The following is a 17,606-nucleotide window of genomic DNA, read 5'->3' on the forward strand; positions in this document are numbered from 1 at the left end:
TTTTATAGTGTGTCCCTGGACAAGGTGCCACGGAATAATAAAAGACAATTTACAGCCAATAGCACACGTATTCCAAACATACATACCAAAGATGAGTTTTGGCAGCACTTACAGTAACAATCCCAGAAGAATACATTTATATTTATTTCTTGAAATGCCATTGCTTTTGAAAGAAGCTAGCTCCATTTGTGTTTTATATACTGGTGAGCATGCGTATGTGTTTGGAGTAAGAAGCCCAGAACTCATCAGATGGAAAGAAGGAAAGAAGTCAGAGTGAGTGTTGCAATGAACAATGGCAGGGCTAACCAAAGCCAAGCCTGACTGATCTTGCTCCCAGACAACCCCCATTCTTCCACTCCTAAGTGTAAACCATCATTCTCTTGTTTCCCATGGGAGGATCTTAAAAACCTTAACAAAGGTTTGGCTTTCAGAGGGTTAAAATCTGTTATGTTTTTTTACAGACAGAAAAACTGACGTAGAAAAGAGCCAAATTTTCAGAAAAGTTGGTCTGATTGTGGTGCGAGGACTCTCTATAGCAAACTGATAGGTCCTGGCTAGGAGGGTTTTCTTTCTAGTGCAACCCCCACCTCCTCCTCCCCAGTGGGAATTTTACCAGGCACAGAGAATGATAATTCTCACTGGGACCCAAAAGCCTGGGTTTAGGTGGAAGACCTGAGATGCAAGAGAAAACAGGAGCGAGTCCCCGTGGGTTTCAGTCTGGGCTGAATCCAGGCCTGACTTTCAGAGTCACAGTGGAAGATCCTGTCTGTGGGATTTGCCATCTGATGGCTCCTTGTCCCTGGCAGCATGAGCCGTGCTGACCTGCTGTACTGAGGGAACTACAAAGCCTAGAATTATTTTCAAGGCTAGAATCTAAATCTCAACCCAGTGTGGCATGTTTGAGAATCTTGAGCAGGTGCCACTTCTCACCAAGATAAGAAAAACGGATTGCCCCCGAGAGGAAGGTGAGCCCCAGATGTGGGTCCCCAGGGTAGCATGTCTCTGCAGTGCAGGAAGAGATCAAGATCAGCCTTGGCAGGTACTCGTTATGGCGAGTGCTACAGATTATTTCGTGCAGAGCCTGCTGTCGAGTGAAGCACTTCTTAGAGTGGGTATTAAAATTTAATAGAAACTTCAATTTTCTACTTGAAAAACATAGGTATCCCAGCTTATTTAACTCATTCCTGTTTCAGGTAAACTTTTTTCTTCTTTTTTTTTTGTAATTCTAATTTGGTGATAAGCCAGTATAGTGCATTTGTTACTTAAATAATCTAGATGCCATGAAGGAACTTCTTTCTACTTACATAGAGAAGTAGAGGAGACTGATTCACTTGTCACCTGCTTCTTCGGGAAAGGGGCAGGGGTCACTGGTGGGCTGTTGCTATTTACAGCCCCCAACTAGCTTTCCTTTCAGCATTATGAGAAGGAAATATTGTCAAAACCAGACTTTAGATTAAATGCATCATTGAAATGACACACTAAATGATTACTGGGGACTAGCCCTCCAGTCACGCTGCCTTGGATGTGACCATAATCCAGTATTCTTAGAAATTTAGACGGAGAGAGTATTATTGGTAAGGACCCATGTAGTCATGGCCCTTTCCACTCTTGATTTTAGTTGGGAGGAAAAAGAGCTTTCAGAACAAGAGAGCTCTTACCTGGCTCTGCCAACCACCACAGTCTGTGCCCAAGGTTGCATGATTTCTGAGAAAGACCCATAGTCAAAAAATCCACTTAACCATTGACCTTTCTGGGCTACAGAAGGAAAAGGAAGAAAACAAAAGAGAAAAGACCGTCAATCCATTAAAAATGCACTGAAATTGGCAAATTTAAGGTTGGATTTGGGCAATTATTTGGGGGAATTTGTTGTGTTTTTAACCATAGTATAATAGATGGGAGCGTTAGGCAGCTGCATGTTTGTCTGCCTTCAGACATCATCTCCTATTTCATTTGCTAGGCTGCATAAAAAGACTCATTTATCAGCAAAAGCATCATTTATTGTTAAACGATGGGGTTCAGCTAGCAGAGAGAGTTTGCATTGCTTTTAAATAAATAAGTTGGCTTTTTTCAAAACACCACAAACATTTGTCAATAGGCAGCCAAGTCATCAAAGATGTTTTCAAAATGTCTATTTCTATTTTAAAACTCAGCTTACAATTTCGTTTGATTCCATTGATTTTCTTTTAATGGAAAGCAGAAGACAGCTGAATGATAAATATTAAATGGTCAGATGAAGATCCAAATTTGGGGAAAAGAAAAGGGACTCAGCCTTTCTGCTAGAAAAGCAATGAGATATACATACACTTTATTTACAGCTGACAAAGTATAATCTTTCCATAAGCAAAGGCTATGCCCACATACTCTTGACAGATAGCAAAAAATATAATGGTTAAGATGCATGCACTTAATGTCATTACCCTCTCCTGCACATAGAATTTCCTTCCCTGGCAACACACGTGACTTTCAACATCTTACTTTAAGAAAAAGAACCAAAAACAAAATGTTTTGCTCCACAGGTATCCATGTTTGACCAGGGCCCCATAAAAGCTTCTGCAAATAACTTCCTAGCTTGCCCTCTCAACTCATGGTTTTTCAGGGATTCTTCTAATTTGAACATGGCCCTCCGCCCCCTAAAAACCCAAGTCCAAAACCAATTAAAAGTGGAGATCTGAGCAAGCTAACCTCTGCTGACTTAAACAGGATGGAGAGTGTTTTATCAGGACTAAACTTGTAATTACTGTGTTCTACATTCCTTGCCTCTATGGCCCCAGTGTAAAATGTGATCATCCATTTCAAAATTATCTCTCTATCGTGAGCCCAAAGCTGATCGTTTAGATTCTGGTCTCGTGTTGGGCGTCAGTTTGAAGAATATCACAGCACTATCTCCTCTAATAAATGACTTTAACTTTTCACCTAGAAGATATCTGCTTTAACTTATCACAGGGAATCATCTGCTTTCCTTAACGTTTCCACTAAATTAAAATCTGAAGTCACTCGACTTGGGAGCGAGTGTTAGCAGCACCTAGACAGCAGGATGAATTACCAGGGAGTCGCTGAAAAAATATTATTCAAAACCCAGAAAACTTAGTTTATCACAAATTCCATTTTATTCTGTTGATCTCACTAATAATGACCAAGATAATGCCCACCTGCTCATACACACACGCACCTGTTCACCCCATGCAGGAGAGCTCAATTTTTGATGGTGGCTCTAAACCAAATTTCTGAATGCATCAGGATACTGTAATCTTAACTTCTATGCCTAGATCATTTTATGATTCTCACTTTAGTAACAATGAGTTAGAATTACAAAATTCATTTCAAAATGGAAATGTTTTCTTCTTTAAAAACCTTCCTGCCTTATACGTTGGCTGGGGGCTATAACTAGTGGGTGGGGGGGGCTTTACTGCCCTCAAAGAGCAGGTTATGTTCAGCTCTAAGGTAGAACTTAGAAGCCAGCTCAAATGGCTCCCAATGACTCCAAGGATAACACTCACTGCATCTTGTTCTGAATTTTTCCAGAAAAGTCCTTGATTTTATCCTGGACTCATAGTTGTTACATAATAATGGTATAAAAATGAAAGGTAGGGAGAAGATTACTATGGTGATTTTTCTGGCTATGTAAGAAAAACTGTTTAGTTTTATTAAGATTAATAAGAAAAGGCATTGAAAGACGACAGGTACAATTTTAAATTAAAATCCTGCATCAGAGCTGGTGATTTTTCTACACTGTCTATAATTAGGCTTCAGATGAAGCGCCACCTCCTAAGTAATAGCTGTGTGACCTTGCACAAGTCATTTAACTTCTCTGATCTTATAAAATGATGATCTCTTTGTATCTCTGAGAAGTAGTAAGCCCAAATAAGATAATGTATACAAAAGTGCTTTATCATCCCACCTGGCTTAGTGTGAATGCCCACAAAGGTTTATTAAGTCTTTCTTATGAAGACCTCTTTCTCTTTCAATAAAATCACCATGACTCAAATTTAATTATCTTTTGCATCCCACTCTTCTTTAAGATATAGCTTTTCTTTGAAATAGTTGCAAAAAACATGCAAAAAAGAACACTTCCTCAAACAATCTGAAACAATAGATTCGAAATGTAGCAGGGGGATTTGGGGCTTCACAAAATAACTTCCTAATAAGTATGGTTTGTGAAAACAGCCAAAGAGACTGACCAATGAAAGTGTACATTTGCCTTATATGGAGTTACCTTTGTTTTTGTTTTTAAAGTTAGACAAAACCAGCTGCAAGACAGAGGGGCATATTAGATAATAAACATGGAGGAAGAACTTGTTCCTGTTCTCTATATTTGTAAAATTAAAAATTCTGGACAGTCTTTCTTCATGAATAAATGATCTCACATCAATAACTAAAGCAAGTGCCAACACTATCACCAGTGCCGTGAGAAAGGCAGGGCGCGTGCAGGGTCGGCGCTCAGCAGTAGCGTGCTGAGCAAAGCGCAGTCACGCTGTACATGAGGGGTCCCAGAGACCTTTACTACAACAGACCCGACCAAGCTGTTTATAGAAACTGAATGGTCAGAGATTCTGGTCCTATAGTTCTGTGACTTCGTGGCTTATATTTAACTGTTTTAAAGTCTTTGAACCCACTAAATAATAAGTGCTTTAATAGCAGAATTAATAGAAGAAATGTATTAATGACTAGACCACTTATGACTCAATGGCTGATTTGTAAATCTCATCTTATTATTTTTCATTTGTTCTTGAAGAATTTTCCACGTTCTTCTTCAGAAATCATTTTCCACATTTTCCTCACTTCCAGGTACTTAGTAGCTGTTTTCTTGGTCACATGATCTGGTACAGAAATTGGTTTGTGCCAGAAAAAACAACAGAAAGGCTGAGGGTCAGGGGCCACAGAATCCTTAAACATATACATACTTGGGTGAGGACGGCCTGCCAGCATCCAGCGAGGATCATATGGGGCCTTTGTGGGAACAAACGCGATGATTCTATCTATAGGATCCTTGGAATTCAGGATGGGAACTGAAATGTTTACACTCTGAAAGGAGGTTGGGAGGGAAAGAGCACAGCAATCAGTAAACAATGGTCTTATCCTCCAACTCGGACACAATCACAGCAAAGCCAGCAGGGCCCGTGCACGGAGCGACACCCATGAGTCCCAATCATCAGCCAAAAGCATTCCAGTTGTAGGCCAAGCCCTGAGGACCGTGTGGAGGTCTCAAGTCCCACGTAGGAGCCTGGCACAAAGTGGTGCCTCCTGATCATCGATATCAGTGTGCCCAGGCCTTCTGGGAAGCTCCCCAGAGGGAGGGATGGCTATTACAAATGAGAAAACCCACAACGAGGAAAAAGCCCTAATATGCTGGGATCCGAGCCCAGATAGGCCACGAAAGCTTGTGTGGCTGGAAAACATCAGAAAGGGGCCTAACCAATGAAATTCTGAGGCATTTTAAAGGTAGAAGGCAAAAGATGGCTCTAAGAAAAAAAGAAATAAACCACTTTCAGAGGAACATTTCATTTTAAAAGTCCTGCACTGTGGAGAGATCTCAAGTGCAGAGGCAGGAGGCTGTGGCGGAGTGGCCGGGTGCTGTGTCAGTGCTGGGTGGGAAGGGCTCACCTTAGGCATGTAAGACAGCCAGTGCAGGACAGTGAAAACCCCCTCGAAGTCATCACAAACGGTGCTGTGTGTCACCCCATTGTTGTGCATGATCTGGATGCCGCCGAGCTGGTTATTGGAGGTATAGACTTCCCGCCCGAGAACCTAGAGAAACGAGCAAGAGAAGACACAGTTGTCTTGACAGAAATAAAGGCAAAGTCATTTTTGTGATTCTCACTAAAATGGGTTCTTTCTTCCACAAGACAGAGACTCCAGCTTCTGGGATTTGTTTTTCCAAAGGGACTATCTGGACCTTCGTCCGAAGGAAAAAACAAAAACAAAAACAAAAAAACAAACCTTTAGAAAACAACAACAAAAAACGAACAAAAGTAAAAAAAGCGAAAGGCTTTTAAACAATCACATATACAGTTGGAATTTAAAGACCAGCAAGCCTCTCCTTCCCTCTGAGCCTTCACAGAAATGCACAGCATACTTCAACTCTGAGCTGAAACCACGGCGGTGGGTGAGGCTGGGACCCCGAGCCAGCAGCTCCCTCACGATCTACAGGCCTGGCGGGGTTACTGCACGGACACAAAAGAGGTAATGTGCCTGTCTTCTGACAATCTTCAGTGACAAGTCTCAGTTAAAGAAGTGCTGTGAGGTTTGGGTGCCTCTTTTTCTTTTTTTAAGGATTACTTTTCCCCTTGTATTTGATTTTTAAAGGTGGTCCCCAAACATAAGCCCTAAGGCTGGCAAAATCCTGAAGCAACTCCTGATGGAGACCTGAACCCTGGAGTCTACATTCCTTTGTGTGCTGGGTGCAGGGCAGTGATTTATACCCAAGCCCGCCTCCCCTCCCTCTGTCCTTCCCTCCCAAGGTTCCAGGGAACTCGGCCTCAGTCCCCAGGGTCTCCCTGGGGTTTAACCCTTGTGAGGCTGAAGGGCATCTGCAATTGGAAACCACAAAGTGTCTTTTAAAGAAGAGAAAAGGAAGAAAGAAATATTCTTGAACTTGGAAATTGTAGGGTTTCTTTTTCTCTTAGAGATTGGTTAATAATTTCTTTTAGGGAGGGAGGTTTTCTGACCCAGCAGATGGAAGCCGGGCAGCCTGATCACTGACTGTCGCAAACTGCTGAGTGTGTAGTAATTGCCAGGCATCTAGGGGAGCCCTGGAGAGCTCTAAACAGTTGTAGAGCACTTACTGTATTTTACCTTTTCTTTTCCCTCTCCCCTCCTCCTTTAGAGAATAACTACAGCACAACGTTTCTTCCTTACCAACTTCTATTCATTTCCAGTCTCTGGGTAGAAGCTAATGAACTGAAAGACCAGCAAGTTCTACCTGTACATTCCTATTTTCCCCTTCTTGTTAGGAGCTTTGAGAGGTTCCCCTGCAGGCTGCTGGGTCAGCCCCTATATTAAGAACCTCCAAACGCTGAGGAAGTTGGTGACCAAAGTAATCTCAGTAACCTCAGTGTGACCCAACTGGCGTCGGTTCCATTTAATGCTTTCTCTACGAAGGGTGGAAGAGACTCTTCTGAAAAGAATATAGAAAGCAAAACTGCTCTCAGGTTACTGCTTTCCTTGATAAGGAAGTACAGAGAACAAGCCATGCAGGCAGCCCCTCTGAAGGAGCCCCAGGAACAGGGGAGACCCTATCTGACCACTGGGCTCCCATCCTCCTCTCAGTCTGTCTTTAATCTCAGCCCAGGCACTGCGGCTCTCTTCTCATTCTCCTGCTGTCTCTTTCCATTTGCCCTCTCTCTGACTGATACACTGATCTCCCGGTCACTCGGCTTTCTGCTCCACTGAGTCCATATTACTAATAACACCTCCGCCACGGCCAGTTTACCTCATGAAGGCAGGAGCACATCATTACAAAATAAACTCATAACTTTGACATTCTAGCAAATACATGCCGTTTGTTATTTTTATGGCTTTAGTCTTTCTAACAGGCAGAGGGCATTACATACCTGTTTCATTTATATCTTTTAATGTGTGCATGCATGCACACTCGCACATGTATCAGAAAATAAAACAGAATAAAAAACCCCAAACAAAACAAATATCCAAAGCAGTGAATGGATGGGGGCCCTCGTGGAAGCAGAAACCCTGTCACTGGGGGAGGCCCTGCTCCTTCCGATCTGGCTCTGGTTTTATGGGCGTCATAAACCTGATGGCCCACAACTGGTCCTTCTGGGACAGACTGCCTCTCTGCCAGAAGTCATTCAGTGTGATCAGCAGTATTTTTAATTATTAAAATAAAATTGAAAAGGGGGAAAAGAAATAAAAAGGAGACATGCTGCTGACCCTGAATATCTGATATTCACAATCTGTGTCAGGAGCCAAGAACTTGCTTGCCTGAGAGAGAGAGCTGGACCATTTTCTACTGAGAAACAGTATTTTCTCTCCTATGAAACACTGTCTTTAGTGCTTGATAATATCCAGCCACTTAGAATCTCACATCTCTCCAAAATTAGTGAGGGACCGTGAAGAAGCAGCAAAGGGACCAAAGCAGACCAAGAGCTGCTTAGCGGACCGAATAGCCCTTCCCCAGATGTCCCTGCCCCTCCTTTCAGAGAGGAAGAGCATCCTGGACTGGGCTACTCCCAGAGTCTCTGCCACTTGCCCATTCCACCCCATATTCTTACAGACGAATGGGAGACAAACTTGGAAGGAGCAAGAATTTAATAACTTAGCAGGTCTTCCCTCACTAGTGGAAACTCAGGTTCTGACACTTTGGCATTGTTCTGAAAAGGCAGCAGTAGTTCTACATTTCTCCTCCTCTTCTGGATTCAGAAAGAAACTGACCAGGGGTACCACAACCAAGAACATTATTTCTGGCCTAAAGAAATGTTTATCATATGAGAAAATTCACTTAATTTGGGAATTAAAGAGAAAAATATAGGACAGACTAGCAGAGTATATGAATGGCTCTCTCTGGCCAGCCTTATCTTAGGAGGTTGGGGGTGGGGAGGGGAAGGACACAGAAATGAAACCTGCTTCCCTCACCACAAACAAATGCTAACAATCATAGCTACTTAACGGTCGGTGAAGAGAAAGCAGTACCCTCCAGTTCATCTCCAATGGCCATAAGTGTGGAGCATGCACCAGTAGAACAAGGGCGCACACAATAGCGCCTGATTCATAGGGGTCATTGCTGACTCAAGTGGTTTTAATGGTTTTAGAATGCTTCAGAACAAAAGCTCCAACCAAAGAAGCAGAATCTGGGCTAGGACAAAACCCATTCTGCCTAATTCTGAAATGATCGTGCTGGAACGGCCACCTGAACAGCATCCGGGAAGACACAGAAAGGAGCCCACATGGACAGAACCACTATTTTATTCCTCAATATGTTGCCCTACCAACCTTCTACAGAAAAATTTGGGGTAAACAACTCTCATCACTATAATATTTTCATGAAGAAAGAGAGTTTCATTCATCAGTTTTTTCAACTTTGACATAGCGCATTTCTATATAAGTCAGGTTGCTTGCCATGTTTCATTCCCCAAATTACTCCTCTTGCATTTTCTACACCATGATAAAAACTTAATTTATCTGCCCAACAAGGACAGATAACCATTTAAACACAGGAGCCATCCAAACAGAGGTGGCTCTCCTGAGGCCCCACCTTGCTGTTCCCAGGTCTAAGTGGAGAAGCAGTACCAGGTAATATTAAAAACAGGCACCATCTAAAGAGTTCCCATGCCGGCAGAACTGAATAAGGGCTGAGTCTGAGAGGAAAGGGGATCCTCATCTATTCTCAAGGAACTTAAGCCTCATCCAGCACTTTATTCATTGGGGCTGGCAGACCTGAGAATTAAGGGTACCACATAAAAGCCAGTGATTAGCAGAGACACAATTGTTAAAGGTCCTACCAAAGACACTACATAATAGCCTTTAGGAATTTTTAGGTACATAAAAAGTACAAGTGAATGCAGTCACACATACAAGCCAAGGCCTCTGCTGCTCTTACTGCTTATCTAGAGACACTCCAAACAGCTCAGGTTTACTACTACAGCTGACAGGCAACAAAAACAGTCTAATATACCGCCTTCTCTCCCTTAAGTCCCTTTTTGGAGATCAAGATAAACTTGTTCTTCTTTTCCCCAGTGCTCCCGACGTTTGACTGAAGTGGCAGAGCATTGTGAAGTTTTGTGCAAATGAAATCACTATGTAACACTGAATGCGAGTAGTACTTACTTGTCAGGATATTTGTCATCTCAGGCATTGAGATTTCCAAGTTTCACAGATGCAACTTAGCTCAATTTTGTTAAAAATTGTTTTTGTCCCAATATACACATTATGTTGGGGACTCTCAGAGTTATAGGCAAATGTTTGCAATCATATGCTCAAGATGTGAAAAATAATGATGCATATCAGTGGAATAAAAAATGAAATCTACCACTGTTTTCTCCCCCTTTATCCAGGTTTTCCCCTGTTAAACAATCTTAGGTGGGTCAGGGCTATCTTCCATTTAAAGAAGCAGGGAGTATAAAATTCTTCCTGCATCGGAGAATTAAGTGACACAAGCTGGGTCCCTGCTGCAGTCCTCCTTCTCATTAGTATATTTCCATTCTCAAGAAGGTCTGAGGAGAGGTTTTGTAAATTTCCTGAGCAATTGTCATCCCTGGACTTTACCCGTGATTTTAGATTCACTCTGGGATCTGCCAGGTTATTGATAAAGGTTTGGCTGAGGGAGAAAGACAGATATGAGAAAGAATAAGTGGGAGCAGAGAGTAATAAAACAGGGACAAAAGAAAGGAGGAAAGATGAGAGAGAGGAAAAGGGAGGGGGAGAGACAAGAGGACAGGAAGAAAAAAATGCAATAGCTCATCTACTCATGCTGCTAACACCTTCCTCCCTGACCTGAGAGGACTACATTTTTAAAAGCTGACAAGTAATTCAATCTCCAATTAACAATTTTAAGTGGTGCAGCACATTATTACTGTGTAAATGTTTCTCCAGGAATATATCCAAGGGTGAGTGGAATTAAATCTCTAGGGAGACAGGACCAGTGCCTATGTGACCAAGGATGTTTGAGGGTTCCAAAATACAGTCTCTTAATACACAGAACCAGGGTTACAATTTCCTTCTCCTCCCCTTTATTGCCACAATCGTTACTGGAAAACTTGAGTGCTGGTTGGCAGCTGGTAGGCTAGGGTTGGGGGTAGAAAAGGGGCACAGTGACATATTGCTGGCGCAGGATGTGAAAGCCTATGACTTGAGCCACAGATGGATTTAAGACCATCCACTTCAAGACCAAAAATCTCTCTATAAGGAGCAAAGCTCTGAAGTGATCAGGTTGGCTGCTGGATAAATTAGAGGAAAGGGACTGTGGTATCTGTGGTAGGAAAAGATGTTTAGCCAAAAAGAGACTCAGGCCCAACGTTAACACTGGAAGGCTGGAAGGATGATAAGGATTTGAAGGTGGACTGGGTGAGGAACAGAGATGCATTTTTACTGTAATGGTGGTAGAAAAGAGCCATATGACAGTTTGTCAAATGCTTGAGAAAAGGCATAGGCTTCCGGAGCAAAAATCATCTGCCTAAAGAAATCACTCATCTCAGGGATCCATCAACTGCCCATTTAGCCACTGACTTGAGCATAATGACAATAAATTACTTTCAAATATGGAAAATTCTAAAAGCCTGGTTTCTTGGGGTACAAAAGTTTTCACCCCCCAATTTCTCTCATTTCCTTTGTAATCAATTCCCTCCAGTCACAACCACTGATCTTTCTGTCACAACGGTTTTGTCTTTTCCAGAATGTTTTCTAAAATGGAGTCATACAGTACGTAGCCTTCTGAGCATAGCGTCTTTCGGTTAGCGTAATGCATCGGAGATTTAGTCGTGCCGACGTAGGTATCAGCAGTTCCTTTCCACTGCAGAGTAATAGTCCGTTCCATAGAAATACCATAACTTGTTCATTTGTTTGACTGCGGGGGACATTTGGGTGGTTTCCAGTTTTTGGCAATTACGAATAAAGCTGCTATAGATGTTCATGTACAGGTTTTTGTGTGGATATATGCTTTCATTTCTCTTGTATAAATGTCAAGGAGTAGGACTGCTAGGCTGTATGGTAAGTACATAACTTTACTTTTTTTAAAGCCCAACTTTTTCACCGTGGCTGTACCATTGTGCATTCCCATCAATATGTGTAAGAGTTCCAACTCTTCTGCATCCTCATCAATACTTAGTATTGCCAGTTAAAAATCTTTACTTTAGTGATATCTGTGTTTGCATTTTCCTAATGGCCAATGATAAGCATCTTTTCGTGTACTTATTTACTGTTTTTGTATCTATTTTGATGATATATGTTTCAAATTTCTTACCCATTTAAAAAATTACTGGGGTGTTTCTTTAATATTGAGTTGTGAGAACTCTTTATATATTCTGAGTACCAGTCTTTTATCAAATATGTTTTGTATAGATAGAATTTTCTTAACCCCTGTTTATTGGTCACTTCCCAGTAGTTTTTTTGAATAAGATATGAGACATGAGATTGAAATTGAAAGACTACATTACGCACTGCATGTGCCCACTGGTGGCTAGGCATAGAGTTCAGTGAGTGTTGGGCCTGGCTTCCTGGAGTAGTACTGTTCATCTCTGCGGTCTTTTTGTTTTGCAAGCTGGCATGAGTGAGCTGGCTAAGCCACACCAGCCAGGACATTTTCTACTTGAATTGTTTCCTTGTTTGTCATTCAGTTGTATTTAAGTTGTTTATATATTTTGGATATTAACCCCTTATAATTGGTAAATATCTTCTGCCAATGTTTTCTTCTAGGAGTTTTCTTCAGGACTTACATTCAAGTCTTTAATCCATTTTTAATTAATTTTTGCATATGGTGTAAGGCAGGGTTCAGTTTTGCCAACATCATTTACTAAAGAAACTGTCTTCTCCCCATTGTATATTCTTGCCTTCTTTTACATAGATTAACTGACCATATAGGTGTAGGTTTAATTTCTGGCTCTCTATTCTGTTCCGTTGATCAGTATGTCTATTTTTATGCCAGTACCATACTGGTTTTTTTTTTTGCATAGTTTATTTTTATTTATTTTTGACTTTAAAAAAATATATATTTATTGATTATGCTATTACAGTTGTCCCATTTCCCCTCCCCTTCACTCCACTCCATCCTGTCTACCCCCTCCCTCCCACATTCCCCCCCTATAGTTTATGTCCATGGGTCATACTTATATGTTCTTTGGCTTCTATATTTCCTATACTATTCTTACCTTCCCCCTGTCTATTTTCTACCTACCATTTGTACTACTTATTCTCTGTACCTTTCCCCCCTTCCCCCTCCCACTCCCCTATTGATAACCCTTCATGTGATCTCCATTTCTGTGGTTCTGTTTCTGTTCTAGTTGTTTGCTTAGTTTGCTTTTGTTTTTGTTTTAGGTGTGGTTATTAATAACTGTGAGTTTGCTGTCCTTTTTACTGTTTATATTTTTTTATCTTCTTTTTCTTAGATAAATCCCTTTAACATTTCTATACTAAAGGCTTGGTGATGATGAACTCCTTAACTTGACCTTATCTGAGAAGAATTTATCTGCCCTTCCATTCTAAATGATAGCTTTGCTGGATACAGTAATCTTGGATGTAGGTCCTTGCCTTTCATGACTTGGAATACTTCTTGCCAGCCCCTTCTTGCCTGTAAGGTCTCTTTGGAGAAATCAGCTGAGTCTTATGGGAAGTCCTTTGTAGGTAACTGTGTCCTTTTCTCTTGCTGCTTCTAAGATTCTCTCCTTCTGTTTCATCTTGGCTAATGTAATTATGATGTGCCTTGGTGTGTTCCTCCTTGGGTCCAGCTTCTTTGGGACTCTCTGAGCTTCCTGGACTTCCTGGAAGTCTATTTCCTTCACCAGATTGGGGAAGTTCTCCTTCATTATTTGTTCAAATAAGTTTTCAATTTTTTGTTCTTCCTCTTCTCTTTCTGGCACCCCTATAATTCGGATGTTGGAACGTTTAAAGATGTCCTGGAGGTTCCTGAGCCTCTCCTCATTTTTCTGAATTCTTGTTTCTTCATTCTTTTCTGGTTGGATGTTTCTTTCTTCCTTCTGGTCCACACTGTTGATTTGAGTCCCAGTTTCCTTCCCATCACTATTGGTATTCTGTACATTTTCCTTTGTTTCTCTTAGCATAGCCTTCATTTTTTCATCTAATTTGCGACCAAATTCAACCCATTCTGTGAGCATCCTAATTACCAGTGTTTTGAACTGTGCATCTGATAGGTTGGCTATCTGTTCGCAGCTTAGTTGTATTTTTTCTGGAGCTTTGAAGTGTTCTGTCATTTGGGCCATTTTTTTTTTTGTCTTGGCGCGCCTGTTATGTAAGGGGGAGGAGCCTTAGGTGTTCAGCAGGTCAGGGTAACGCTGGTTGCTGCGCTGTGACGCTGTACGTGAGGGAGGGGCCAAGAGGGAGCAATGGCGCCTGCTCCACTCTCTGCAGGATTTCAGTCACTCCCTTCGCTACCCACAATCAAATTGGGATCCTCTGGTGCTGATTCCCGAGTGTGTGGGCTTGTGCATGCTCTAGGACCCTGTGGGTTTCTCCAACGAACTCTCCTGTGAGGCTAGGAGTTTCTCCTGCTGCCGCCTCAACCCCTACGGGTGTTTTCAATCAGAGGTTTGAGGTTTTATTTCCCCGAGCTGGAGGCCTGGGTTACGTGGTCTGCTTCACTCCCTGATTTATCTATGTGCGAATGTGGGGCCACGGGGTCTGCTAGCTGTCGCACTGCCTGCCCCGTTCATTCCACAATCCACCACCTCCCTGGGTCCGCCAGCTGCCGCCTTGCTGCAAGTCCTCTCCACCCAGCTGCCCGTCTCTGCCCCTCCTATGGGCCTGGATGAATGTTTCTTCTTTATATCCTTGGTTGTCGGACTTCCATGCAGTTCGATTTTCTGTCAGTTCTGGTTGTTTTTTGTTTTTAAATTGTTGTTGTCCTTCTTTTGGTTGTGCGAGGAGGTGCTGTGTGTCTACCTACACCTCCATCTTCCAGTACCATACTGTTTTGATTATTATGGATTTGTAATATATTGATAAATGTGAAATCAGGGAAGGGGATGCCTCAAGCTTTGTTGCTTCTTCTCAAGATTGCTTTGCCTATTTGGGGTCTTTTGTGCTTCCACACAAATTTTAGGATTATTTGTTTTAGCTCTATGAAAAATGGCATTGGAATTTAGATAGGGATTGCACTGAATTTGTAGATTGCTTTCATTAGCATGGGCATTTTAACAATATTGATTCTTCCAATCCATTAACACAAAATATTTTTCATTTGTGTCTTCATCAATTTCTTTCATTAATATCCCTGTTGTATTCAATATACAGGTCATACACGTCCCTTGGTTAAATTTAGTCCTAGGTTATTTTATTCTTTTAGATACAATTGGGAATGGAATTTGTTTTCTTTCTGATAGTTCATTATTAGTATACAGGAATGCCATCGATTTCCGTATATTAATTTTGTATCCTGCAACTTGTATCTAATAGCTCTTTGATAGAATCTTTAGGACTTTCTACATGTAGTGTCATGTCATTTGCAAATAGTGACAGTTTTACTTCTTTCCAAATTTAAGCCCTTTTATTTCTTTTTGTTGCCTAATGATTGTGGCTAGGACTTCTAATACTATGTTGAATCAAAGTGGTGAGAGCTGACTTGTCTCATTCCTGATTCTTTCAGCTGCTCACCATCAAGTATGATGTCGACTGTGGATCTGTGATAAATGGCTTTTATTATGTTGAGGTATGTTCCCTCTAGACCCACCTTCATAGGGGTTTTTATCAAAAATGGATGTTGAATTTTGTCAGGTGCTTTTTCTGCATCTATTGGTATGATCATATGATTTTTTTAAGTATTTTTATTGATTATATTATTACAGTTTTCCCAATTTTTCCTTTATCCCCCCTCCACCCTACCTCCCCAACCCTCCAGCATTCCCCACCCTTAGTTCATGTCCATGGGTCGTACATATAAGTTCTTTGAGTCCTTGTTTCCTATACCATCTTTTATCTCTCCCCGTCTATTTTATGCCTACTAATTATGCTTCTTCTTCCCTGTACCTTTCCCCCCCTATTCCTACCTTCCCCCTCTCCACTGAACTCCTTCTGTGTGATGTCCATTTCTCTGATTCTGTTCCTGTTCTGGTTGTTTGCTTAGTTTTTGTTTTCGTTGTTTTTCTTTTCTTTTAGATTCATTTGTTGATAGTTGTGATTTTGTTGTCATTTTATTGTTCATATTTTTTATCTTCTTTTTCTTAGATAAGTCCCTTTAACGTTTCATATAATAAGGGCTTGGTGATGATGAACTCCTTTAACTTGACCTTATCTGGGAAGCACTTTATCTGACCTTCCATTCTAAATGATAGCTTTGCGGCATAGAGCAATCTTGGATGTAGGTCCTTGCCTTTCATGACTTTGAATGAACCTTGTTGCCTGTAAGGTTTCTTTTGAGAAATCAGCTGATAGACTTATGGGAACTCTTTTGTAGGTAACTGGCTACTTTTCTCTTGCTGCTTTTAGGATTTTCTCTTTGTCTTTAATCTTGGGTAACTTAATGATGATGTGCCTTGGTGTGTTCCTCTTTGGGTCCAACTTCTTTGGGACTCTCTGGGCTTCCTGGACTTCCTGGAAGTTTATTTCCTTCGCCAGATTGGGGTAGTTTTCCTTCATTATTTGTTCAAATAAGTTTTCAATTTCTTGCTCTTGTTCTTCTCCTTCTGGCGCCCCTATAATTCGGATATTGGAACGTTTCAGGTTGTCCCAGAGAATCCTCAGCCTCTCTTCATTTTATTTGATTCTTGTTTCTTTGTTCTGTTACCGTTGGATGTTTATTTTTTCCTTTTGTTCCAACTCGTTGCTTTGAGTCCTGGTTTCCCTCCTGTCACTGTTGGTTCCCTGAATATTTTGCTTTATTTCATTTTGGGTATCTTTCATTTGTTCATTTTTTGACCAAGCTCAATCAGCTCTGTGAGCATTTTGGTTACCAGGGCTTTGAATTCTCCATCAGATAGGTTGGCAATCCCCTCATCACTTAGTTCTGAAGTTTTGCTCTGCTCTTTCATTTGGGTCATATTTCTTTGTCTTGGCACAACTGATAAGTTGTAAGGGGGCGGGGCCTTAGGTATTCACCCAGGCAGGGCAACCCTCTTTGCTGCACTTCGGGGCTGCCTATGGGGGAGGGGCCAGAGAGGGAACAGTGCAGCTTGCCTGCTTGTCTCTAGTGCACTTTCCAACAGACTCTCGTGTCAGACTGGAAGTATCTCCCACCATGGGAACCCCAGCCTTAGCCCACAGTCAACTCTGAGTCTCAGTTTTCCCCTTAAGTCAGTCCCTCCCTCACAGCTCTGCCGACCTTGGCAGTCAGCCCCGCCTCTCAGTCGCCTCTCCATCATTTTTCTGAATTGGCCGGCATGCTCCACCTTACTGGTCTGGTTGTTCTGGTTGATTTTTTCTTTAATTCCTTGGTTGTTGGAGTTCCATGCAGTATGATTTTCTGGAGTTTTTGGTTGTTTATTGATTTTAGATCGGTTGTTATCCTCATTTTGGTTGTGCAAAGAAGCAAAGGGTTTCTACCTACGCCTTCATCTTGGCCGGAACCTGATTTTTACCTTTCAATTTGTTAATGTGGTTATCAGGTTGAATGACTTGTGCATATTGAACCATCCTTGCATCTTTAGAATAAATCCCAGCTGAATGCAGTATATAATCCTTTATTGTAAGACTGATTTCAGTTTGCTAATGTTTTGTTGAGGATTTTTATATCTATGTTCATTGGGGATACTGGCCTATAATATTCTTTCTTTGTGGTGTCTTTCTCTGGTTTTGGTATCAGAGTAATGCTGGCCTCACAAAACAAGTTTGGAAGTATTCCCTCCTCTTCAATTTTTCTGGAACAGTGTGAGAAGAATATGTATTAAATCTTTTAAGTGTCTGGTAGAAGCAAACAGTGAAGCCATCTGGTCCTGGATTTTTGTTTGTGGGGAATTTTTGGATTACTGATTCAATCTCCTTACCAGTAATTG

At 41.5% G+C, this 17,606-nt stretch overlaps 1 protein-coding gene across 6 annotated transcripts in view; it reads right to left on the bottom strand.

Annotated features, from left to right (window-relative positions):
* The window catches only part of ACACA (acetyl-CoA carboxylase alpha), a 266,878-nt gene that overhangs the window by 34,002 nt on the left and 215,270 nt on the right, over positions 1-17,606 (bottom strand). For all 6 annotated transcript variants that reach the window (XM_053910461.1, XM_071219350.1, XM_024572899.4 and 3 more), the window contains 3 exons: positions 5,602-5,745; positions 4,902-5,022; positions 1,659-1,755 (listed from right to left, as the gene is read on the bottom strand). In XM_053910461.1, coding sequence (XP_053766436.1) covers positions 1,659-1,755; positions 4,902-5,022; positions 5,602-5,745 — 362 coding nt within the window. The remainder of the gene's footprint in view (positions 1-1,658; positions 1,756-4,901; positions 5,023-5,601; positions 5,746-17,606) is intronic.

The sequence above is a fragment of the Desmodus rotundus genome, chromosome 9 (assembly GCF_022682495.2).
Source record: "Desmodus rotundus isolate HL8 chromosome 9, HLdesRot8A.1, whole genome shotgun sequence".
Lineage (NCBI taxonomy): Eukaryota > Metazoa > Chordata > Mammalia > Chiroptera > Phyllostomidae > Desmodus > Desmodus rotundus.